This window comes from Salvia hispanica, chromosome 1, assembly GCF_023119035.1.
Source record: "Salvia hispanica cultivar TCC Black 2014 chromosome 1, UniMelb_Shisp_WGS_1.0, whole genome shotgun sequence".
In the NCBI taxonomy this organism is placed as follows: Eukaryota; Viridiplantae; Streptophyta; class Magnoliopsida; order Lamiales; family Lamiaceae; genus Salvia; species Salvia hispanica.
In genome coordinates, this window is record NC_062965.1 from 18,645,498 (window position 1) to 18,672,234 (window position 26,737).

The window sequence follows — 26,737 nt, forward strand, 5'->3', positions numbered from 1 at the left end:
TAGAAATGTTTTTAATAATTGGAGTATTTAAATTGAATAATAGAATGGTGGGACCCTTGAACTTGTCCTTAGCTAAGAGCACAGATGTGGGTGTTGTGCTCTTAGCTAAGAACAAGGAGTAAAAGTGGGTCCGGACACACTTCCGTGCTTTTAGCTAAAAGCATGGATGGGGATGCCCATAAAGGTCTTTTCAATGCTCCCACTTACCCATCCTTTATTCGTTCATGCCCTGTTTGGAATGAGGCCCAATCCGACCCAAACTCATGCTGAAGTGGATTGGCCCAATGCCATTTTATGGCGATTTTTATTTATGTTATTTATGTTTTTTTTTCTTTCTATTTTTCTAATTCAATTCACTTTTTGACAGGAAAGAAGACTCTTAGTCTCTTACCAGTTTACTCGAACTCTCGGCCCACTGAATTGAGAAGAAATACTCTTACCAACTTACATTAAAAATAAAATAAAATTGCGTTTTTAATGCAATTCACTATAAAAGGTTAAAATTGCAGTAAACTCTGTAATCGATTGTTTTAGCCATATGCTCATATTTTCAATTCTTTCACTTTCAAGGTTGCTGCAAATTACAAAATTGAACATTGGTGAAACTTTTCCAAATATGTTAAGGATAAATTTTGATGTCATTTGATTCTGAATGGATTTAACTCAATTTGGAAAATAAATAAACTAGAAATGGTCACCAGGATCAGATTGCAATCTACTTGAAAATGATATATGCAAAAACAAATAGAAACACATCCATCTTAAATCATTACATATATAGGAATTAACATAACTTGTATCCATCTCAAGCAATTAAACTCTAGGTTTGAGTCGTATCCAACACCTATTTTCTATTTGTGAAACAGATAATTTAATTTTAATGATAGAAAATGCAAACATCAACTCCCTCTTTCAACCACACAATTTCACATGTATATTAGTACATTATTACTAGTATACAACTGGAATGAAAGAAGAAGAAGAGTTGTTTGAGTTTCTAACCCCATAAATTTTCAGGGCAATTTAAGTATAGAAGAACCTTAATATACATAGCTAGTCTTTCCTATACAAAATGATCAAGCTAAAAAAAAATGGCGAGATAGTATTACAAAACAATTTTAAATTAACAATAATAAAAAAAGGTAATAAAATTAATACAAACAAGACACAAAATCAATACTTGTGAATTTGTTATCCATCAATCTTCATTAGCCAAATAATAGTAGTGATTTCACCGCAACTCTTAACCGAATAAGAAACTACTCTAATAATGATCTAAAAACAATTAATGAGTGTCACATAGCGATATATTGAATGTCGTCTACCCAAACATAATAGAGCCGAATAAATGCTAGCCAAATTTCGAAAAAAGCAACGAAATGCATACTATATGAAATACTCCATATATTTATCATAGAATCAACGTCCAGTTGCATAAACCAAACTTAAAATAAAGATATTCAAAGAGTGCATCAAGAAAACTGATAAATGTAATGCTGTTAATTACTAATATTTGACAAATGCATGATCTAGAAAAATACAAGTGTATATATATTATATCCCACCAAAATTCTTTTGGTTATATAGCAAAGAAATAGAAGTATTTAAAAGAGTTGAACTGCGGTTTGCTTGTTCAATTAAGCTATAAAAGCTTAAAACTGCAATTAACCCTGAATTCTGAAACTGGTCATTTTAGGCGTATATGCTCTCCTTTCACTTTCAAGATTGCTGCAAATTATAAAAAAATCATGTGTTAGTTGCAAAAATATATTTATTTACTATTATATATCTTAATAAAACATAATTAATCAAGAGTCTAGCCACCTACCACTCTAGCTAGCTAGATGGTCACTATGTTTGCCATGGATATATATAGTTTTAAGTTTTAATATGTATTGGCAAATGATATAGTAATTTTTTCTGTGTTACAAAATGGTCAAGTTAAAAAGATGATTAGCTAGCATTTAAGAAACAAAATAGAATGTGAACCACTAAACATATATCAAGAAAACAATGTGCTATGATTTAGAGTATCAGGACAACAAGCTAAGTAGATATCTCAAGGGTAAATTTGATATCATTGTGATTTTGAGTGGATTTGTGGGTCAAATTGGAAAACAAATTAATAAATTGTTTGCTACAAACAAAATAGTAGACACCTCAAACAAATACCTCTATATTAAATCATCATACATATTGGAATTGACACAACTTGTATCACCACCAATCCCTATTTGTGAAACAAATTTATAATTTAATATGATAAAAAGTTAAAAACCCTCCCTCTCTCTCACACCCACCCACTCACACACACACAACTTATACAAAAATTCATCATGGAATGAATTGGATCAAAAGACTTGTTTCAAATTTGAAGCAAAAATGGGTGTTAGCACAAAAGTAGAAGAAAAGAGACATATATGTCAATTGAGCAACTGAGGTATACTTGCTCATATTAATTAACTAGTACTACTATTTAACAGAAATGACACAGCAACAGACTCATCATCCTCATCTTTATAGATATAATGAGACAACAACAAAAATTGATGTTACTTTTATAAAGGGAAAAGACATTCCTGTGGTTGTGACTGATGATAATGAAAGAAAATTATATAATAAAAATTTGTAGCTACATATAAAGGCTTGAAACAAATATAGGCTGCAGATTATGCAACGTAGATAATTAATTAATCATATTATCTATCTATATATCTGTTGGATTATTTAATAATTTTATTAGAAGCTGTGCTCCATAATTGGTGACTTAGCATTCTAATAAAACTGAAGGGAACTCCATAATATCAGGCAGAATCCCAAGAGACAAAAGATTAGACAAAATGGACATCAAAGTATATATATTTATCTGAACAAATTAATACAATATTCAAATCCAGAAATTAAAATTAATTATAAATAAATAAACAAATAAATAAAATTCCCGTTGTTACTATTCATTTTCAAGTATTGAAGGTGTTTATATATGTAGTACAGTATATATTTTAAAATTTTAATTATTTCTACTACTAGATAAAGGGGCGTGCAAATTAGGGTTTTTGATTTAGGGTTTGTATAAAAAAGAGTATAAATTGTCGCAAAAATTCTCCACGTAATTATTGTACCGTACCGTATGATATATATGATATAATTCGATTTTGACATAATTCCTATTTAATACAAGAAATATTACGATTTAATTCAAAATCAGCATCACAATGACTAAAAAACTGACCTCAGACCGCAGAATGCTGCATAGAGGGAAAGGTAGAGTTGACCGTTCCACTCAATTTCTTCATCTTCTTCTTTTTCTTCTTCCTATACGGGATTCCCCGCGCCTTGGCCTGGGAATCCCTAACCTCCCTCAGGTAGACTCGTATCGCCCCATTGGCGAATGGATTGGTCTCTTGTACCCCTCCATTTTCCTCGTAGGCCGCCCTGAGGCGGCCCACAAGGGCATCCAGACTGCCCCAGGCCTGCCTGAGGGGGCAAGTGCAGGGGCCCGCGGGCTCTGGATGCCCGAAGAACATGCATCCCTGCATGTGGACCTTCGTCTTCCCGAATTGGTCGAGGTAGCGCATGAATTCCAACACGTGCCCGTAATTGCACTGCGCCAGCGCCACAGGTGGGCGTTGGTTCCGCAGGTACTGGCCGAACGTGTTCCAGTCGCGCCGCTTCTGGGACTCGTACCGGCTCAGCTGCGGCGGAGGCGGCGGGTGGGCGGCCGACGACGATCCCTCCTCGCCTCCGCCGTGGTCTTTAGACATCATTAATTTTTTCTTAAGAAAAATTTTTGGTTGGAGAATTTTTTTTTGATGAAATGTGATGTATGATATAGTGAGATGGAAAAATAAATCAAAGAGAAGAGACTATTGAGGAAACATGGTAGTATGGGACAAAGGAAAGTGCTTTAGCTATCCCTTTTCTTTTCTACATTGACAACACTATTTTCTTCCTTTAATGGAAGTAATTAAGTGTAATTAGAAATGATGCTCTTCTTTATGCATCTATATATTTTATCTTAATTGGATTGTGGTAGCATCATTGGAAAGCAATCATTATCAAATGCCATTAGGTTATTAATTAATTAACCCCTAATTAATTGACTCTAGGCTTTACTAAACCATAGTTAATTAGGGAGAAAGTGATACGGACAGCATAAAATCCTACTTTTATTCCGAGGCTTCAAAGTAATATTGAAACCTGTCTCCCCTAAATTTTAGACTATGATTTGATTTGTTATGGCTTTAATTAAGATGCTTTAATCCTTGATATATTAATTATGCAATTTTCACTATTATTTAGTTTTTGTAGCTTAGGGGCATTGTTTTTGTAGTTTCTGTTGGGCTTTATAAATTAAAAAACTTTGTTAAGTTAACAATATATCTTGCTTCTAAAAAGAGTATAATGCAATAAGTGTAACAAATTTCCAAAGTGAAGGCCAATCAGAATTTTTTGTGTATTGTTAAATGAAGTACAACATCTTGGGGAACTGCTGTTTTTTAGTATTAGATTTGTCAGTTATATTGTTTTCGACAAAATAATATACGTAGCCACGAATCATGTAGCCAAAAAGACAAACAACCATTAACTATAAGTTGGTTGGCCATCTAATCCCTACATATGTGTATGTAATTATAGAGGGACTAATCTACAAAATACTTGAATTTGATAGTAAATTTTCACTATCCACTAGCTGAAAATAGTTCTCGGTTTTTACATTAAAAAATATTTTTATTTGAACTTCTTCCTAATATGGTTTCGACTTTCGATGCATATTAAGTCGATGAGAATTTATTTGTTATGCGTGTAGTAGTTGATGAAGGCGATATGTTTAGCGTTGGTAATGATTCTCTGTGAATATATAATTTAGATATTTAATTTTGTTAAAACTTATATAAAGTAAAACAGATAATCAATTTTGTAATTCTCTATTAAATATGGTTTAAGTTGTCGTTAATCTCATAGTGCTGCAGCTTTGCCCTAACCTCTAAAGGGTTGAGGTTCACTATCATTTGCCCTAATCTCATAGCTAGTTTTATTTATCATATATGTGAATATTTGATTAATAATTTGCTTTTGCCCATTTTATGATTTGCAATGAACTAAATACCCCGTAATTAATTGGTTTGACCATTTCACCCCTACGAGGAAAAAGGTAGGATTTTCTCACAATCTAGGATGATTTCGTTGAACCTTAAGATTCCGATTAAAGTAATAAAGGGAGATCTAGGATTAATTAGGCTACATATATAGGTAAAAAGAAAAGCAATATCTGAATCAATTCGTAGGGACGATTATAATTGATAAATCTGTAAAAATGATGCTTTCTTTAGTTATTAATCTAGTGTTATTTGTAGACTGTAGTTAAGATTAATCTATATATTAATCGTCCCAACATCATTGTCATGATCATCCACACTATTCATGAAAATTAACAATATTTACGTTGCTATGCAGTGATAATAATGGATTAGTATGAGACTAAATACTAACTCCTTGGCTCATTGATTTAATTATATAGTAAGATATAGGGCATATGGGCTAAAACTGAAAATTTTCCCACTAACAAATATTAAATGCATATACTTGTTCTCTGTTGACCCATTTTATAGGTGGGTTATTGTGGGATTGGTCCATTAAATCCACCTAAAACCATTGTTTTGTACTAGTATGTAGTATGAATGATTTATACTTCTGTAAAAGTCCGACGGGCTTATAGATAATCCTGGCCTGCTATGGATAGTTCCCAATTTCACTATTGGGCTGCGAAACATAATCCTATAAAATATGTTGAATTATGCAGTGGTGGGCTGTGAATCAATAAAATTAGGCATGATAATTTTGTCACATAAAATATTTGAAAATATTAAATTTTATATATGTCTTTTATTTTAAATTACTCACAATACGAGTTTTATGCACAACTAGAATAAGAATAAGTAAGAGAGGGATAAAAAGAAAAAAAATATTAAAGTATTATTAGTAAAGAATGAGTCAAATAATATTAGAGAGAAAAATTCTCCTAAAATAGAAAGTGCATGATTTTAAGGGATTAACCAAAATAGATATATATAGTTGTTATTTTAACTTATCGTTCGGAATATTATTTATTGCAAATATTTTCATGGGATTTAACAAAATTGTAATGCATGGGGAAGAGTAGAGAGTGATGTCGGTGCAGAGGCATGGACGAGGAGAAACCTTTATGTAAAAAACGGAGAGGAATATGAATGAATCTTAATACACCTGAAAAAATGGGATTCCAAAAATATGTAGGTATTGTAGTACTGCATATTCTGCATATTCGAGGAGAGCTTGATTTAATAAGTGCTATTATATTCAAGGGTAAATTGCTTCATAAGTCATGAATTTTGGCAAAAGTTTGGTTTTTCCCATCAACTTTAAAAGTTGCATGAGAAGTCATGAACTTTACCTTCTGTTGCCGATTTCCCGAGTCGAGTATTCAGGCCATCCGTGTGCTGACGTGTAAATTACTATTCCACTCACTTTGAAGCTCCAATCTAATAATCAGATTCATCCATGGCGTCCATTTCCACAATTATCTCTGTCTTCTCGCTCCTCCTCTTCACTTACACTGCCCTCTCCAATCATTCGCCTTCTCCTCATCCGCATCCACCCGCCGGAAGAGATAGACGGAGAGGGCGAAGGTGGCAGCAGCCCCGTCTTTGAGGGCTGTTCGGCGGCGAGTTGTAGAGGACCGAGAGTATGGGAGGAGGCGAACCGAGGGTGATGACTGGACACTGGCGACGGACCAACACCGTGAGACATGCAAGCGAGAGAGTGGTAGTGCGACGGAGCTCACCTCTGGAAGCGCCACGAAACAAGAACAAAGTCGAGAGAAGAGGGGTGATGTTTAGGGAATTAAGTTTGGACTTGGCAAGAGAAGAAGAGACGGAGAGATAGGGAACCGAGAACAAGGGAGAGGGCGAACAGAGGATAGTGATGGGATGCCGACGACGGCGCAGAAGCGGCTAACAAGTTTGTAATCTCAGCATAATCATGCTAAACAAAGAGAGAACTTGATTTGTTTATTGAGTCAATCGAAATTACAAATACAAGTGTGTAAATCGCCTTGTATATTTGGTGAAAGCTAGAAGATCAAACTCTAATAAAAAAACTAACTAATGACAGCTAGGATGGCAGCTGAATGAGCTGAGCTCAAGTCTTCACTTCAATCATCATCTCGAAGCTTCCATAGATGATCAGCTTCTCGGAGTTGAACTTGATCTTGATCACATATATAAGAGCCCCCCTCAAGATGGACTATATACCGTTGTAAAATCCATCTTGGCCAACAGATTATGAAAGGGAGTTGATGCCAAAGGCTTGGTGAATATATCAGCAAGCTGAAGGTGATTGTGGACATGTATAGGCTTAATAACTCCTTCAAGTAGCTTTTCTCGAACTGTGTGGCAGTCAATTTCAATGTGTTTAGTACGCTCATGAAACACCGGATTGGAGCTAATGTAACAATAAAGGGGAACATGCTGCTTCACAGGAACACCAAAATCCTTCAGTAAAGCCACAATCCAAACTACTCCCTCCGTCCGCTATTAGGAGTCCCATTCATGGGCGACACGGGTTTTAACAAATGTTAAGAAAAGTGGATGGAAAAAAGTTAGTGGAATATGGGTCCCACTTGTATATATTAGTTTTAAATGAAATGTGAGTGGAATGAGTTAGTGGAAGGTGGGACCCTATTACCATTTATGGTAAAAGTGAACCGGGACTCTTATTCGCGGACAGACTAAAATGGAAAAACAAGACTCTTATTCGCGGACGGAGGGAGTACTTCACAGAATGCCAAAGCCATTGCCCTATATTCTGCTTCAGCTGAGGATCTAGAATCCGTGTGCTACTTCTTAGAACGCCAAGAGATCAAAGAGCTTCCCAAGAATAAGCAAAAACCAGATATGCTCCTTCTTGTGTCTGGACAAGCAGCCCAGTCTGCATCAGAGAAAATGCTCAAGGATGGATCTACTTTAGCTGAGTAAAAAAGACCATGGCCTAGGGTGCCTTTCAAATACTTAAGAACTTTTTCACCGGCTAGCATATGCCCTGAACAAGGCTTGGACAAGAATTGGCTAAGTTTATTCACTGCAAAGGTGATATCAGGTCTATTATGCAGAGATACACTAGACGGCCAATCAGTCTTCTATAGACAATAGGATCAGAAAGAGGCTCTCCCTCATCTTGTTGCAGTGTTTTAGATGAATCCATAGGGATAGCAGAGGGTTTGCAGCCAAGAAGGCATGCATCAGAAACCAGATCCAATGCATACTTGTGTTGGGAAATGAAAATACCATTGTGGTTCTTAGCAATTTCAATCCCCAGAAAATATTTAGGTGTGCCTAGATCCTTGTACTTGAAGTGGTTAGTGAGAAACTCTTTGAAACTTGTTATCAAGTATTTCATCTACATAAATGACAACTCCAAATATGAACCATTAGAGGAATGTTTGTAGAAATAAGAGTGGTCTGATGCTGATTGAGATAGGCCAAAACCAGACAGAACTTGTGAGAACTTCAAATACCATTGCCGAGAAGCTTGCTTAAGGCCATAAAGAGATTTTTTCAGCTTGCAAACAAGCATTCCAGATTCTGGTGGAGCTTCTAGAACAACCAAACCATGTGGCAGTGTCATGTATATTTCTTCATCAAGTTCACCATATAAGAAAGCATTATTAATATCAAGATGAGCAAGCTTCCATCCATGTATAACAGCTAGAGCAAGAACCATTTTTACAGTATTGATGAGGAAAGAAGCTGTAAGGATGCACTCTCCCCAGAATTCCATAGGAAGATGAGATTGAAAAAGGAGACTCCAACAAATGTTGATGTTTCCTTTCTACTCTGGCATTTTGTTGGAGTGTTTCTACACAAGAGTGTTGAGAAATAGTTCCATATGTAGGGAGTAGGGAAGTAAGGTTGAACTCGGGAGCATTATCACTTCTCATCATTTTTATCTTTTTTGACAACTGAGTAAGAATGGTGGAGAAGAACTGAGACATCACAGTAGGGACTTCTGATTTTTGAGTGAGCAAAAAGGTCCAAACAAACCGAGAAAAATCATCAACTATTGTGAGAAAATATCTGAATCCATTGTGTGTAGGAGTAGAGAATGGCCCCCATACATCACAATGGATCAAATCAAAGATGACAGAAGATCTGTGGGAAGATGTTGGGAAATGCAGTTTTCTTTGTTTTACTAGAGGGAAGATATGGAGTATTAGAAGGAGACAATATATCAGATAAAAGCTTCAGTTTATTCAAAGAAGGATGGCCCAAACGTTGGTGCCAGACATCCAACTTACAACAGAATTCACAAAAGCAATAGAATGGGAGACAACAGTAGAGGAGTGAGATTTCAGCATACTTGGATCAATGTGTGGAGACTCTGGAAAATCAAACATGTAGAGGTTTCCAACACGTTTACCCCTCCCAATCGTGGTCCCCAGTAAAGCTTCCTGAATATGGAATTGGTTGTGAGTGAAAGTGACAGTGCATAAGGCATTTTTGGTTAAAGCACTGACAGAAAGCAGGTTGAAAGAGAAAGAAGGAACATGTAAGACTGATGTGAGAGTGATTTGTGGAGTAAGATTAACAGTACCTATATGAGTTATAGGTGCTGTTTGACCATTGGGGAGGTTTACAGAAGCATTGGATATAGGAGAGGCAGATGACAGTAGTGATGGATCATAGCAAACATGGTGTGTAGCACTTGTATCTAGAATCCAAGAAGATAAACTAGAGCATGATGAAGATAAAGTGTTAACTGAGGGGGAGCATGATGAAGATAAAGTGTTAACTGAGACCGTACCAGAAAAAGGATTATATGATTGTGGAGGTTGAGTTGGTTCTGGAGCAGTGAGGGAGCTTTGAGTATGGAATTGACTCTGCAAGAGATTCACAAGCTGCTGATACTGATCCATACTAGGTAGATTCATAGCACCAAGCTGAGATCCTTTCCAATCAGAAGAAGCAGAATTATCTTCAACACAATTGACGGACTTATGCTTGTATGAGCTGGACTGAGCAAATCCAGTAGATTTAGGCTTATCTCGGCCATATCCTGGGGGAAAGCCATGTAGAAAAAAACATTTATCCACATTGTGGTTAGTTTTACCACAATGACTGCATAGAAACTTGTTGAAGCCTCTGCCAAAGTTTGAAGCAGCATTAGCAAAAGGTTGTTCGCTTGTAACCGGAGCTGGAAGTATTCACTTCAATCATCATCTCGAAGCTTCCATAGATGATCAGCTTCTCGGAGTTGAACTTGATCTTGATCACATATCTAAGGCCGTGAATTTGGCGGAGGAAAAGGCGGCGGCGCTGCACGCGGATGTGGAGAGAGAAAGGAGGCAGCGATGAGGAGGAGAACTGGCAGCGGAGGAAGCGTGACGAATATTGACGGTGCTGGACATCGGGGATGGCCAGCCGCGAAATCAAAGACGACGGAGTGAGGAACCGTTGCTGGAGGAAGAAGAAGAGAGGAATTTGGGGTGTTTGAATTTTTTTTATTTTGAGAGAGGGAGGAGATGATAGAGAGGGATTTGGGATTTGGGGTGTTTTGTCATATCAGTTTCTGCCGGAAATATATATTGGATCGGACCGGTTGAGAAATTTACAATACCTGATAAAGTTTATAATTTTTCATGGAACTTTTAAAGCTGATGGAAAAAAACAAACTTTTGCTCAAGTTTATGACTTTTGAAGCAATTTAAATACTCCAAAAATGAAGCGTATTTGGCATGATCAGAAAACTATGAGTCGAGTGACTTTATGGAAAATTGCTCGCGAAGTGTGTGAACGAGGACGAAACATGTTTGGAAACTTTGTCCCATGCAATAAGGTCGTTATTTCGGCAGTGGAAATATACAAGTATTAAATTAATCAACATTGCAGCCTCTCTCTCCTGTGACTCAGCAGTACTGAATAACTGGTGATATAATGATGACTCAGTAATGAGTAATGTACGAGTAATATCTCTCTCCGAATGATGAGTCACTGCTGATAATGATCCAGTTTGAGTTTTGGGGGGTGAAAATAGCGAATTAGCGATATTGATATTACTAGTATTATTTATGGTATTCCATTTTTTTTCAATATGAAAAGTAAACTTAGCGATATTGATATTACTAGTATTATTCATCCGACTAATTTATTTAAGTTATATTTTAATACAAAATTTATAAAGATAATAAGTATATGAAGAAATATATAGTAAAAAAAATACAGTGGTAAATAAGAGAGACTGAAATAAATAAAATAAAGTAAAAATTAAATATATACTCCCTTCATCCACAAACAATAGATCACTTTGTATATGACACGGGTTTTAATATAGAATTTGTAAAGTAAGAGAGAAGGAAATAAGTAAGAGAAAAGGAGAAAAAGTAAGAGAGAAGGAAATAAGTAAGAGAAAAGGAGAAAAAGTAAGAGAGAAGTAGTGTTAGTGGAACGTGGGGTAAGAGAGAAGGAGAAAAAGTAAGAGAGAATCTTTTCATATATGATTGTGATCTATTTTTTGTGAACGGCCAAATATGATAATTGTGATCTATTTTTTGTGGACGGAGGGAGTATATTTTTATTATAAGAATAAATGACTTCAAATGTCTAAAATAAAATATAACTTAACGAACTTTGAATTATGAGATTATTATGATTAATAATTTAAAACAGATACTACTAGTATTCACCAACTAGTTTACACGTTATAACTTACGAACACTAGTACAATTACTTGTTTAATTATGTAAATTGTTAGTTTCTGTTTGATGAATTGTCAGTACTAGTTGATGAATATCTCTATAACATTCAATTTGGGTTTTAATTTAACTACTTCTCATAAAAATTGGAGAAAATGAAATTGTTGTGGTAGTTAAATTAATATGATACACTTTTAAATTTATTATTTTAATTTTTTTTTAGCAATTATACCTCACCCCACCTCTAAAATATACACCTCCCCTATTTTTTTCATTTAATTTCCCTTGCATCTTAATTGGTAATTGGTGATAAATATACATAAATTGTCATAGTATTACATGATTGAAATTTTTAACATTTTACGTTGAAAATCAATTTATAGATTTGAACTAATTTAAAATAAATTGTACGTATACTAATTATTTTGCAACAATGAGAAAAATATTGGAATTTTAAATTTAATTATTTTTTTATTAAATGTTGTATAAAATTATTTCAAATCAATCTCAAAATCATGTGTAATTTTTTGTCATAATTTTCTATATCATTTTTTTATTGCTATAGAATTATACGGAGTAGTATAACTAATAACAAAACTAACTTATAGTCTAACATATATTACATTTATCTTTAGGCAAAACACATTCTTAGGTCCTTATACTTTAATCAAAATGTTTATTAGGTCCTCGTACAATTTTTTCATTTTAATAGGTCCTTATACTTTTCTCATAAATTTCATCACATCCTTGTACAATTTTTTCATTTTAGTAGGTCCTTATACTTTAATTAGAATTTTTATTAGGTCCTTATACAATTTTTATTTTAAGATATTCTTTTATTTTTATCTTAGATAATAATTTATATTTAATTAAATTTAATGAACCTTTTAATTTTATTATTTAACTTATCTTATGATTATAAATATTCAGGGAAACGTATCTTTCAATATAAATATAAATAATCAATTAAAAATTCGGATAGTTATTCTAAAAAAAAATTCGATTTTAATCTTCAATCATCACGGTTAATCTTTTTATTATTATCTACAACTTATTGAGATTATTGAATAACAAGATGATATTATCTTTATAGATTATGCTAAGTTAAATAATGGAATATTAAAAAGTTCATTAAGTTTAATTAGATTTAGATTATTATCCAAGATAAATGTAAAAAAGTCCCTAAAATAAAAGATTGTACAAAGATCTAATGAAAGTTATGATAAAAGTATAAGGGCCTACTAAAACGAAAAATTGTACGAGGACCTGATAAAAATATTGTGAAAAATATAAGGACCTATTAAAATGAAAAAATTGTACAAGGACCTAATGAACATTTTGACTAAAGTATAAGGACCTATGTATTTTGCCTTTTATCTTTACTAGTATCACACTCGTGCTATGCACGGTCCATTCTATTTATATCAAAGTATGCAGTATTTATTTGAAATATGAAACAATATTATTATATGGGTCTCCAATTATAAATATATTTAATCAAAAGAGAAACAATCACAATTTATAATTTATACACATTGATATACCCAACATTTGATAGACTTTTATAAGTAATACACCTAAACCTTAAACCTTTACAAAAATAGGAAAACGAAAATAATTTATGCATTTTTATAATGATCAGAGGAAGTGGAAGTGAAAATATTTTTTAAAATAATAAGAGTGTCGTTATAGATGTTTTGTATGAATTAGGCGAGTGAAAATATTTTCTTTTTGTATAAAAGGGATTTTTTTTCTAAAAAATAACAATAAAAGTCATTATAATAATAAAAAAACATTAATGACATTACAAACCTAATTTTAATTTTAATAATAAAACTTGAAACAAATAACGGATAAACATTTTATGAAATACATATTTTCACAAATTATATATAATACATTATACTAAATACAAAAGAATTATAGTTACGTTACATATATATAAAAGTTTGTTTAGAAAAACAGAAAATATTCCTATAATCTATCCTTAAACGACGCCTCTAACATTATACTCCCTCCGTCCACAAACAATAGATCTATTGTTGTTCGGCACAGGTTTTAATATAGAATTGGTAACGTAAGAGAGATGAAGAAAAAAAGTAGGTAAAGTAAGAGAGATAGAGAGAAAAAGTGAGTAAAGTATGAGAGAGGAAGAAAAAGTGGGAAAAGTATTGAGAGATAAAACTTTTCATTTTTAGAAAGTGATCTATTATTTTTGGACGTCCCAAAAATGGCAAAAGTGATCTATTTTTTTGAACGGAGGGAGTATAAGTTTTCAAGAAAGAATCTATTCAGATAATCAGCCAATAATTACATAATTATACACGTTTATAATTGTAATTCACGTCTGTGCATGTTTGAACATTTGATGAGTTTATTAGCTGATATACACCTAATCAAATACTACTACATGTTAACCTAACAAAAATAGTTGTCATTCTCATCTTCTTCACCAAAATATTTATGTATCTTCTTCTTTTCGGACGACAAACATCATCCTACCCAAGCTTTGCTCGTTGGCCAGTTCAACCAGGGACATCTCTCCCTTTTTCTATTGAACAAACAAAGAAACAATAGTGTAAATGAAATTTTCAAAATTTGAAAAGAAAAAACATATTTAGGATTGCTATAGTTCAACATAGTAAATCGTAGATATTGTACCAAACAACCAAAAGAAAAAAGAAAATAGGATACCTTTTGTAATGGTTGGAGCTAATTCAATCCCAACAATGAGTTGCAGTATTGTTAAAGTTGCCATTAGCAAGAATGAATTTCCATCAACTCTTTGAGCTTCTTCGCTTGGTGGAACTCAATTGTCTTCGTGTTTCTGTTTTTGCAAAGCATTTTTGTACAAGCCAAATTTATAGAGAACGGGTAGCTCTTTATATTCTTAGTGACTTTAAAGTCAATAATACCTGTTATAAATTAAATTAATAACAAATGAATTATAAATTTTTTGACCTTTCAAATTATAATCCATTATAAGTTAGTAAAACTATGATTATACTGTCATGCTTTTGCATTTAATTGATAAGAATATGAATCATATACTATTGGGCGTTTAGTTTGTGCTATATTAAAATTAATGTGGTAACCGTTGGTTTATAACTGCCGCATTATGAATTGATTGCATACTATTAATTTATAGAAATGATCCAAACAAATTAATTGGGTGGTGGTGGTAAATTGCACTAATTCTTTAATCCTAATATTGAATAATAGTAATGGTAATAAATATGGTAATAGTAATATATACTCCCTCCGTCTTATTCAAGATGTCCACCTTTTTTTTTGTCTCAATCAAAATTATCACTTTTCAAATTTTGAAATAACCTCCTCTCTCTTCTCTCCTTATTAAAATATTCAAGTACTCCACCTAATAACTCTTCATAAAATCTCGCATCAATTAAGAATGTGACTATCTTGAGTGAATCGGAGGGAGTACATGATAATGAATTAGAATGTGGCAGTTACATTTCCATGGCTGAATAACTTCCACCACATAATTTAATCTAAATTTATTTTAAAAAATGTAAGTTCCAAATGCAATATTATCAAATTGATCCCATATCTTATGAATATTTTAGAATATGAACAAAACTTATAAATATTTCAAAAAAACGCCAAAACTCGTCTTTTATATATGTATAGATTATATATTCTGCTAAGAGAAATATTATGATTATGATATTGCATGTTGTCATATTTTTAATTATCATTGAAAGAAAAGTTAAAACTCATTGTCCCACAAACTTTAACTAATCGAGCTAAACCTTAAAAGCGACATGAATATTAAATAAAATAAATTCAATGAAATTTGGTAATAATATACACCATTGGTTTCCTCTTCAGCTTTTATTAGCGTTCAATCTTCAAACTTCTTTTCTCTCTCTATGCGTTCTCTTTCCCCACAGTTATACAGAGTTCTTATCTCTTTCCCCACAGTTATCTATTAATATATTTTACTATTAAAAACTAATACACGTGTACCCAATCGACGAATATGATGCCACAATTTACTACTCCTCATAAAGTATAATTAATTAAAATAAATCAATATTCAACCAGTGAAATAAGCAATGCCAACACCAAAGTATCGTTAAATTTCATAATTTGTAAAATATCTAAACGTAGTTTACACTTCACAGTCACATCAGAAATCACTAACTGTAGTGTTTACAATATAAATAAAACAATATAAGCAAATAAAATATATATTCATGTGACAAAAAATTGCGAAAATACTTAAAAAGAGTAAAATCGTCTTGAAAATACATAAAGAATACCCACAAAAATCACGGTGTACGATCTGTCCGCCATCTCTTACTCCATCCAGTTTGCCCGTCCCTTATTTCCCTTGCAGGGACCGAGGGACGGGATATGTTATCACCGTTGCGTATGCTCTAAACCTAATAAATCACTACTACTAAATAGAGAAAGAGGCATTCAATTCTGATGAAGAAGCAAATGATCAGGAATCCTTAGTCCAGCTAAGATATTGAGTGTGCTACAAATTAGCTAAGATTTAGGAATAAATTATTTGAATAATTAGATTCGGTTAGCTTTAACCGCCATAATATAGTTGCATTTATTTATCCCATAAAAGGAACAATTTCTTTAATGTTTGTGAAAACACTTTTTGTTTATTTTTGGGAAGTAACTAATGTTCTATCTTGTGATTCCATGGACATAATTAGCAACCTTTAACCTTTTTATCTGAAAGAAAAAATTATAAGATGATTGTAATAAAGTGTTAGCACTCAGCAGCAAAGTCATCGTTTACAATGGCATTTTGTTGACTATGTATAATTTGCGCTAAAACAATACGAGCTAATAGCCTTAATTAAAACAAACCAACTATACGTCAATTCAAGTTTTGTTTTTATCATTGACTTTGATTATGATGACATTCAGACATGCTTCTTCAGACCAATACCATATCGTTTTGGACATAATTACAACATAGTCATTGAATTCATTACGAAAAAAATCATGTGTCCTTTTACCATATTTAAAATTGGTTGTATAGACTTGAATTGACATATAATTGATGGTAAAATCATACACGAACATATACCCAGATACATAATGTTTTCATATAAATGTGATACACACATTGAATTACATTACATCAATTGGTATTATTAAAAAAGAGAAGAAAAACCTAATCTAGCCGGTTCAATAAAGATCACGAGGGGAAAAGAACCGAAAAGAAAACCCTCACCTGAGTGATACTTTCACTCGACAAAAAAAATATCAAAGAAGAGAATCACCTAAACCTTCAGAGGGTTTAAATAAAAAAGAAAACCCTCAAACGAGATATAGTTTCGCTCTAACATTAAAAAAAAAATTACAAAAAACCTAATTCTAAACTCCAACGACGCAGAACCTCAGGCAGACGAATCGGGCAGCTGCACGAGCGCGAAGCACAGCTCCTCCCGAAGCCGGAAAAACCACAGCTGCACAACCATCCCCTCTGTGAGATTATATTTTTTAACAAAAGCATTCCACTTACCATTGATGGCGTAAATCGACGACGTCTTCCTGCCTTCCCCCTTCCGCATATCCCACCGGGAGAGCTTCACGGTCTCCGTCGACAGCTCCCCTGCCGCTGCCGCAGCCATGATCTTAACATTCATGTGGTTCGACCGCTTGTTCCCGCTGCGGAGGCGCTGCTTCTCCGCCTCAGTGAGAAAACCGTCGTCGGTTTGGGAGATCGGGATGGACAGCCGGTTGTGATGGGAGCTCACGTCTGTGCGGCACAGCGGCTTCTGTATCACAAGCTTCGGCAGCGGCGGCGGGGAAACGTCGCGCCGCCGAGAAAGCTGCCGGATCATGCTGGTTAAGCCCTCGGCCGGAGAAAGACCCCGGCCGAGGAGCTTTCTCCTCTTCGCCGGGTTGGCGCCGCGAACGGGCTCCGGCGGTGCGATTCGGCGGCGGATGGAAAACGGTCGGATCGTCCTTCTCCTCCACCCGCTGCTGCCGCGGGCGGGTTCGTTTGCAACGGCGATTTCCGTTGCCCGCGCCACTACGGTGAGTAGAATGGCGCCAGGATCGGTGATGCGGCGGAGCTCGTGGGATTGAAAATCGGAGAGGGATAAGTCTGTTGGATCCATCGGATCTCGGGTTCGGATCCGGATTGGATCCGAATCGGTGGGAGGGGAAGGTGTGGGGTGTGAATAAAAATGCTCGTGCTATGGGGAGTTTTTATAAGGTAAGGATGCCTTTTTTTCTATTTTCGAATTAATTTTTAAAATCTGTTTGTCTTACTCACATATTTTATTGGTTTTAATTTATTTATTTATTTGATGCATTTTAGCAATTTCAATTGAGAGAGTAAATTGGTTTGACTTTCAACGATGACTACAGTACTTTCTGAGGAATCTTCCATTTGCACGATCCTTAAAATATTAAAAAATAAAAAAACTCTTGCAGGAGTAATGTATGTTTTTCTGGGACAAAGCGACGTCGTACTTGTCGTTAGAATGCTTAGGGAGGATTTTTTTTTTCGCACGTCACATGTATCTAGATTCTTGAATTATTTTGTATGGCAAATAAATCTATCTACCTACCCTTTACATAGTTTCAGGTGTTTATATAATAAAGGATAATTTGCAATTCAACTCTTTCGCCAAATACTGATTTTGTATACTAACTTTGAAATATTTTGTAAATTATTTTTAATTCTGATGCTTGCAACTACGTTATTGACATATATATTGATAACTTATTTACGTGATGATATGAGATGTGTAGTATTGTGGGCCTATTAAATTGGGCTGGTCTGCTTCTCTTGTAACCAGCCCGAGAGATTACAACCTGCTGTAGAATAAGGCCTTAGCCCACTTCACTAATAAACCCTATACGTGTCACTCTCTTGTGGGGTGTGAGAGCTGAGTCTTTTATATACTCATTTTTCTCACTGTTTCCTCTTCACTTCTGATTTTGACACTCTGTGAAGTTAGGGTTTTCTCCTATCCTCTGTAGATCTTTCTGTTCCTGAGAGATTGTTGATCCCCCTCTGGTTTCTGTGTGTGTAAACAAGAGTGAGGGTGCATGATTGTGAGTTAGGAAACTTCTGGTTTTCTGGTCTAAGGGATTTGACCGAATGTGGTTAAGTTTTCTTGAGTTTCTGAGAAGGGTTTCCTGTGGTGATTTGCTGGTTCTAAGGCTCTTGATCTTGACTACAGTCTGTGGGATTGTGTGGTCTAGGGCTTGTGTGGATACAGTGAAGCAGATCTTGATTTGCCGCGGTTTCTCTTGAGGGCAAATCAATTGGTGAACAAGGGATTGAGGGTCAGATATTAGTGGCCTGTGCAGTTGTACCTGGTGCAACTTGAGCCTATTATTTGATCTGAGATTCTTGTGGTTTCTTACTTTCTGGATTAATTGCTTTGTTTACTTCTTGTTGCGGCGAACGCATTTAATCGGTGTGTTAAGTGTTTCAGGCAATGTTTTAAAAATCGGACCGGCCGGCGAACCGGCGTCGTTACTGGTTCACTGGTTCAACCGGTTCACTGGTCGAACCATTGGTCGAACCTGAATATATAATAAACACATATATTAAATATTATTAAGAAATTTAATATTTTTATGTATTAAAATAGATGATGTTTATTAATTTAAGAAAATTTATTTCGTAAAATAATATTATAATTAAATACGAATTAGGTATTAAGTTTAGATAAAATATTCATTGATGTCAATAGCTAGGGTATATAAATTAAGTATGTAATATAAAAAATTTATTTATAGTAAATAATGAATCTTATATGGTACTAATAATAATATAGATGGTAAGTAGAGCATCATTAAAATATAGAGGATGATAATTATTTATATTATAATTAACAATTATATTAAAGAATACAAAATTAAAATGAATTATTAGTTTTTGTAGATAAAAATTTAAAGGTTAATGTATAAAAATATTTGATGTTCAAATTGTTCAATGAGCTCATGTGGTGGAGTGGTAGAGGTCTTCTTATGTAGAAGAGAGGTCATGAGTTCAACTCCCTACCAACAACAAATTTTAAAAAATTTTAAACAAAACAATATTAAACCGGTTTCCGGTTCACGGTCCAACCGGTCCGGCCGGCCGGTTCTGTTGGTTCATAGCGGTTCAATGCATTGGTGGTTTAAAGGAGTGAACCGGACCGGACTGCCTACCGGTTCGCGGTCCGATCGGTCGAACTGGCCGGTCCGATCCGGTTTTTAAAACATTGGTTTCAGGAGTGCTAGAAGATTGAAGGATCAAGATCTAGGAGTTTGGTAGCTAGATCTCTGTGAATTGTTGTATTATTTGTAATAGCTCGGTGTACTTAGACCTTACAAGATGTAAACGAAAACAATGTTTACATTTTAGACAGTTTAATGTCATCGTATTATCTAAAATGAATAATTTTATTCACTGAAAAGAAATGAAATAGAATGGAGAAAACAAAATATGAGAAACGAGATAGAAGAGAATACAACAAATAAAATGATTTAAACATTTTTGGCTAATTAATGTTCGATGGTGCGATATAAGTAACTCATTAAAATATGTCATCACTTAAATTTTAATTGATTGTAAAATTAGTATAAATCAATAGTTAAAAATAGTAAAAAGTTTATAGGCAAGGACCATTTAAAAGGTTAAAAGGTAAATATACATATATTGTTTACAACCAACATAACGTAGCGAGGTTGGGCGGCGGTTGGGAAGTGTATGCAATAATAAGTATTTTATTTTCTAATGTAATACGCCATTTCGCTATTTGATAATTTGACTGGAGAGTTTAAGAATTTAATGAAAAAGACCTCTTTTTAAAAATAAAAAGGCAATATAATATGGATTGTTGACAAAAATAAAAAGGGAGGCAGGGAAAGATGGATATTTGGGAAGTCAGTCACGTGCGATCTTGCTGATGATCCAACCGTTAATTCTTTAAATTCCGAATCTATGTAGTTTGGATATTTTGTCTTCGAAATTTGTGCCAAAGAATAAAATATAGAATCAGAAAGGACAAAAAATGACGTCGAGGCCGTGTTATCTATCTAACTATCTTGATGAATTATGTTACACGCTTTCGTGAACGATTAGTACAAATGTGTTATCTCTATGTAATGATCATATTCTACCAAACCTATATATTTTAACAAATAGTTGTAGGATTATAATTTTAATATTATCATTTTAAATTATTGAATTCCATGAACCGAAAACTATGAATTTATCAGATTTTAATAATATTTGTAGAAGATAGATACTAGTAAAATTCATTCCTAAGTATTTGAGGAGGGGCAATTAGCCTATAATTTCCATGGCCTAAAACTAAGAATTTATTGGATTATAATTATGTTTATAGGGGTTTGTTACGGTCAGAACAGTATTACAGTCAGAATGTCAAATCATGTACATTTTATGCACATATAATGTACCACCCCATATATAATAATGTACCACCCCCATATAATGTACATTATATGGGGATGTACATTATTTTGGAGTGGTACATTATTACATATGGGGGTGGTATATTATATGTGTATAAAATGTATATGGTTTGACGTTATGACAATATTTAGCGTTCTGACCTGAATACATCCCTATATTTATATAAATAAATATTACTCCCTCCGTCCCATTTAAGATGACACGTTTTCCTTTTTAGTTTGTCTCAACTAAGATGACACATTTCCTATTTTGGAAACTTTCTCTCTCCAATTAATACATCCAACAACTTTTTCTCACTCCTATTAAAATATTCATCTTTCTTTCTCTCTCTATTTTAATATTTACACTCACCGATTCTCTCTCCAATTAAACAGTGTAACCAATAACTCCTAAAATCTTGTGTCGGCTAAGGAATGTGTCATCTTAGCCGGAACGGAAGGAGTAGTAAAATTGATTTATAAGTATTTGACGGGGCTTTTAGCCAATAAATTCCTATATACAATTTTATACATATGTATACAACCTACTTCTCAGTCAAAATGACCTGTTAAATTTCACTACAAAAAATCGCGCATTTACCTAGCACATATTTCCGATCTCTCTCCGAGACACCTCCAATCATCGGCGCACACTTCTTCCATTTCTCACACCTGCAGGTTAGTGAATATCCCGCGTGTCTGTTTGATTTGGTTTAGCTAGGGTTAGTGAACATGATCTGATTTTAGTTTAATTCGATCCGTTTATTATGTTTATATGCCAATTGAACATGTGTTGGATTTTTATTTTCTGATATCATTTCCTCTGATTATAACTAATCATATGCTCCTTTCTACACTGTCATCATGATTTTTTGTATCTCTGATTCCATATAGTCAGTCAGGAACATATGAGAATCAGAGAGGGAGTAGGATGTGATTTTGAATATTGAACTCAAACTCAAACTGATCAATGCTTGTTTTTCTTTTCATTAACCCTTTAACTTGAGAATTTGATGTTGTATGGTGAAAGTTCCTTTTCTAAATGTGAGTTGAGGAATAGAGCAAGAAAGTGAGAGAAAAAGAAAAAAGGAAACAGTTCTATGTTGAGTTTAACCTCTGCAGGTTCTCGGATTGAAATTGGTTGTTAATTATGCCAAATTTATGCTTTATCTTGGTGATGTTGTGTCATCCTGATGGTTAATTTTATGTATGCTTGTATCTGGGGCTGTTTATGCTTCATAAATGTGAATATAAGGGAAATGAAATTTTGTTGAAGAAAAAAAGAAGAGAAGTCATAGATTGGCCAACACCCCTGCTCATCAGACATTTGCAAGGAATATTAGACCACATTTGCAAGAAATTTTGTGATGTTTGATACTAGTAAACTTATTTGACTAGTCTTGAAATTGAACACAAGTACTACTGCAGGGGATACTCTCATTTTGTGAATGTTAGAGACCACAAAGGAGCGACACCACTGCACGCCAGAGGTGCCCTGAATGTGTTCACATATTGTTGCAAAATGGAGCTCTTGTTTGCGCTTCAACTTGTGGATACGGGTAATATATCTTTTCTCGGTCTTCCCTTTGATGATATGACTACTTTCTCTGATTTCTAGCATTATTTGTTGCACAGCTTCCCTGGAAGTAGTCCTCTTCATTTGGCTGCAAGAAGTGGTTCTCTTGATTGCATACGAGAGTTGCTTGCTTGGGGCGCTGATCGCCTTCAAAGAGACGCCTCAGGGTACACACCTCTTCATTCTTTGATTCTGATAAAAGTTATGCTAATTGACAAGTGAGACTACGCCTAAGGATTATGATTTTGATTGTTTTGCTATGCCTAATGTATAGGTGATGAGATTTCATGATAAAGCCTGATAGCATGTACTCCCTCCGTCCCGGCTAAGATGACACATTGCTTAGCCGGCACGGGATTTTAGGAATTATTGGTTAAAGTGTTTAATTGGAGAGAGAAAAGGTGTGTGTAAGTATTAAAGTAGAGAGATAAAGAAAGATGAATATTTTAATAGGAGTGAGAAAAAGTGGTTGAGTGTATTAATTGGAGAGAGAAGGTTACCAAAAAAGGAAATGTGTCATCTTAGTTGGGACAAACTAAAAAGGAAAACGTGTCATCTTAAGCGGGACGGAGGGAGTAATAAACATCCATCTAACCATCTTATTGCAAGTCTAGTCGCGCAAACATAATTATACCACAAACTGTTGGAAGTAAGGAGAGGCTTCTAGCTTCAGAATGTCCAGAATAAAATATTTGTGGCTAATAAGTCGCCCTTGAAGTAGAAACTTCATCTTCACTCTCCCTTATTTGCATACAGTTGCATTTGGTTATAGCTTTACTAGTAATTATTTTTACTATTGCTGTAAATTGTTTTTGTGTCAAAATGCAGTGATTTTCTTGCTGCAGCAGTTGAAAGGGCTACTTGGGATAGGCCATTTCACTACCAAAATGCAACTGGTTCCCGTGTTGTCCTTTGCCTTCCATCAAATAGATGAGGTAGAATCTCTATCTAAACATGGCCTTTTCTTAGATGATTATCATATCTTTGATGTAATCAGCGTTGCTAAAATGATGGATTGACTAAATGAGAAGCTATTTTTTGCTTGCAGTGGTCTTGGCAAACAGTTGTGATGAGAATCGGTTTTTTAGCGCTGTTGCTGATAACAAGGCAAATTGTAAGTGGTTGTGATCATCTTACATGGTTGGTTGCTTGGTTTTTCCTGACTCGTTTGTGACTGACTGAATTTCGATGGTGAATGCAGAGCATGAGAAAACCTAAAGCTCTTGTTTCTTCGAACATGTTGTATTTCAATGTCCCTCATCTGCTTTAGCAATCAAAACTGGAATCATAACCTGAATACTTTCTCTCACAGTAAGTTCTCAAAGATTAGTGCACAAAAATCTGAGTTGCAAATCAAATAGTAACATTTTACATTTGTGAATCTGTAGGAAGGGATTGCAGTTGGAAGGACATTTGCTAGTCTGAAAAACTAATCTGTAGAAACGATGGCCTGATGAACATGGCTGGCTCTTGCTCGTCTTGCTACGTTACCACTGGTATATATTTCTTGATTTCCTCATCTTCAGGTATACTTCTACTCTCCTTGACATAGTAATTGCTGCAGCAGTGCTGTTGTTCTCTTACACTCCCAGTCTCATCTTGGCAGCCATCATCATCACTGTTGTGGTTGGCCTAATTGACTACCACGCAGCGTACAAGCTTTGGAAAGTCTTCAAACTTGATCATCATCACTAGATTTTGATTTAAAGCATTTTGAACTCAATTGCCTGTAAAACAGTTTAGTGCATCTTGAGTTTAATGTTATTTTAATTTGATTATTTCATTTCTATTTTTAGTTTAATCTCATTGGATAAGAATTTAAAATGAAATAATAATAATAATAATAATAAGAAATAAATAAAAATATTATAAATAATATGAAAAATTCGAAGAATTCCGAGCACATAAGTGCTCGGAATATAAGACTATTAGAACCTTCCTAGCGCCAAATTGTGCTAGCATTCTTGAAAAACGTATAGGTGAATTCTGAGCTCACACAGGTGTTAGGAAAGAGTAGGTAGGTGAATTCCGAGCACAGGCAGGTGCTAGGAAGTAGTAGGGAGGTGAAATGCAAGAGTTGACCAATCTTTCCTAGCACCCAGAAAGTGCTCGGAAAAATTGCTCGGAAATAATTCCGAGGAAGCAAATGGCTAGCACCATTTTTGCTCGGAAAACATCATTTTTCCTAGCACTTGAGGAATATTCCGAGCACTTCGGTGCTCGGTAAACGCAGCTTTTTTTTGTAGTGTTTGGAGCATTCCATTGTAATATATGCATCTCTTAAAATGCAAATATCACTATTTCTTTAGTAGAGTTATTTACTTAATCTAATCTTATCGAATAGCTAAGCTAAAAATAAAAATGAGGTGATATCATAAAATATGAGGCAATATGGCATAATATGCCCTTCTACCTACCACCCAATGACCCAAATCCACATAATAGTAGTATCCAAGTTGGGTAAGTATATGTCACGGTTAATTGTGAGAAATAATGAAACGGGCTTTATTCTAACTTCTCTAGCATTTTGACTGCACATTTAGTACCAATATATTGAGGAACATCCCCATCAAGAAAATATCACATTGATTCCCCCAAGTGCAACTATCCTCAAATATTAATACATTACCTTTTGATTGCATGATTCTTAATATATTTTTTCTACAATTGTTTTAACTCGCCTCTAATTTAATTTAATTTAATATCAATAATACCACAATTTTGATTTTGACTCTTCACTTTCAAAGCTTCAATTTTTCAGATACCAAAATTTTCATGATGTTAATTACAACTATCTCCTTCTTAAGAAAGAGTAGCTAGAATAAAAAGTTTCTAAGATCAATTCCACGACCACTTTCACTAATCCTACTAGATTATCCTAATTTGTAAGCAATATATATACATGGACGATAAAATTGTTGGGGGCTGGAGGTAATTAATTATGCAGCATTTAAAGATATAGAATATCTAGAGTACTAAAAGTACAAAAAGGTTTCTCAATAATGAATTTTGTATTTTCTATTCCTAATAAATTTTATTATTAATAAGGATAGTTCATGAACATAGAATAATCATATTTGAAGTCATTTCACATTAGTTTTGAAGCTACTATTCTTACATTTTATTTAATTAATTAAGCGTTATTTCGATACTGACAATTATGCTTCTTTCCCCTTTTATTTGCATAAGCAATGTTAAATTCTTTCAATTTTGTCCCACGTCGACTTGGTGATGATCCAATCTAATCTATATAAGTGTGGATAACCCTCTCCCTTATGAGGCCTTTTAAGGGGTGAGTGGCCCATTTTTAATATGGTATCAGAGCTCCTTCTGAGAGTGATGATAAAAGCCAGGCCGCTAGACGCTGATCTTGTCTGCGCCAAGCTAACATTTCTGGCGACAATGCCCATTTCTAATATGGTATCAGAGCGGGCCCAAGTCGATGATGGATTTCTCTTTATTTCTTATCTACCTCACGAGTGGAAGGCCGATATCCTTTCCGGCCCACATCGATGATGGTTCTCTCTTATCTCTTGCATTGCCTACCCACGTGATGGAAGACCGATGTCCTTTCCGGCCCACACGTGAGGGGGCGTGTTAAATTCTCTCAATTCTGTCCCACATCGACTTGGTGATGATCCAATCTAATCTATATAAGTGTGGATAACCCTCTCTCTTATGAGGCCTTTAAAGGGGTGAGTGACACATTTCTAATAGGCAAAACTCTTCATTTTTGTATAATAATTTGTTTGGTCGATCGCGAACTCTTTCACATTCTCCATGCTTAGATTCAGGACCAATTATAAGTTTTAAACGAATTGGAATTCTATTATCTACACTATGTATATATATAATTATAGAGTGAACTTCATAATTAATCTCTGCGAAAATAGCATTTACACGAAGAAAGAAAAATGGTGACGGAGCGCTCAAACTTGAGGAAAAATAGGAGTCGGAAAACCTACTCCATCAAGAACTCATTCACAATATTCACGCTTGGCTTGAGGGTCAATTGT

The 26,737-nt window shown here is 34.4% G+C and overlaps 3 protein-coding genes across 3 annotated transcripts; 1 reads left to right on the plus strand and 2 right to left on the minus strand.

Annotated features, from left to right (window-relative positions):
• Positions 1–1,468: 1,468 nt before the first annotated feature.
• LOC125201704 (protein LIGHT-DEPENDENT SHORT HYPOCOTYLS 10-like) lies at positions 1,469–3,928 on the minus strand. The gene is made up of 2 exons (XM_048099928.1): positions 3,233–3,928; positions 1,469–1,728 (listed from the first exon to the last, which is right to left on the minus strand). Exon 1 carries the CDS (start codon positions 3,765–3,767, stop codon positions 3,234–3,236), a length of 534 nt encoding a protein of 177 aa, XP_047955885.1. The 5' UTR covers positions 3,768–3,928; the 3' UTR covers positions 1,469–1,728; position 3,233.
• A 13,190-nt stretch (positions 3,929–17,118) lies between these two features.
• Positions 17,119–17,844, minus strand: LOC125189109 (putative B3 domain-containing protein At3g24850). The gene has a single exon (XM_048086323.1). It carries the CDS (start codon positions 17,842–17,844, stop codon positions 17,119–17,121), a length of 726 nt encoding a protein of 241 aa, XP_047942280.1.
• A 3,867-nt stretch (positions 17,845–21,711) lies between these two features.
• LOC125202128 (probable sulfate transporter 3.4) lies at positions 21,712–24,499 on the plus strand. The gene is made up of 7 exons (XM_048100470.1): positions 21,712–21,823; positions 22,574–22,704; positions 22,781–22,888; positions 23,550–23,656; positions 23,770–23,835; positions 23,923–24,032; positions 24,110–24,499. The coding sequence occupies exons 2-6, from the start codon at positions 22,668–22,670 to the stop codon at positions 23,989–23,991; spliced, it is 387 nt and encodes a 128-aa protein (XP_047956427.1). The 5' UTR covers positions 21,712–21,823; positions 22,574–22,667; the 3' UTR covers positions 23,992–24,032; positions 24,110–24,499.
• Positions 24,500–26,737: the final 2,238 nt, after the last annotated feature.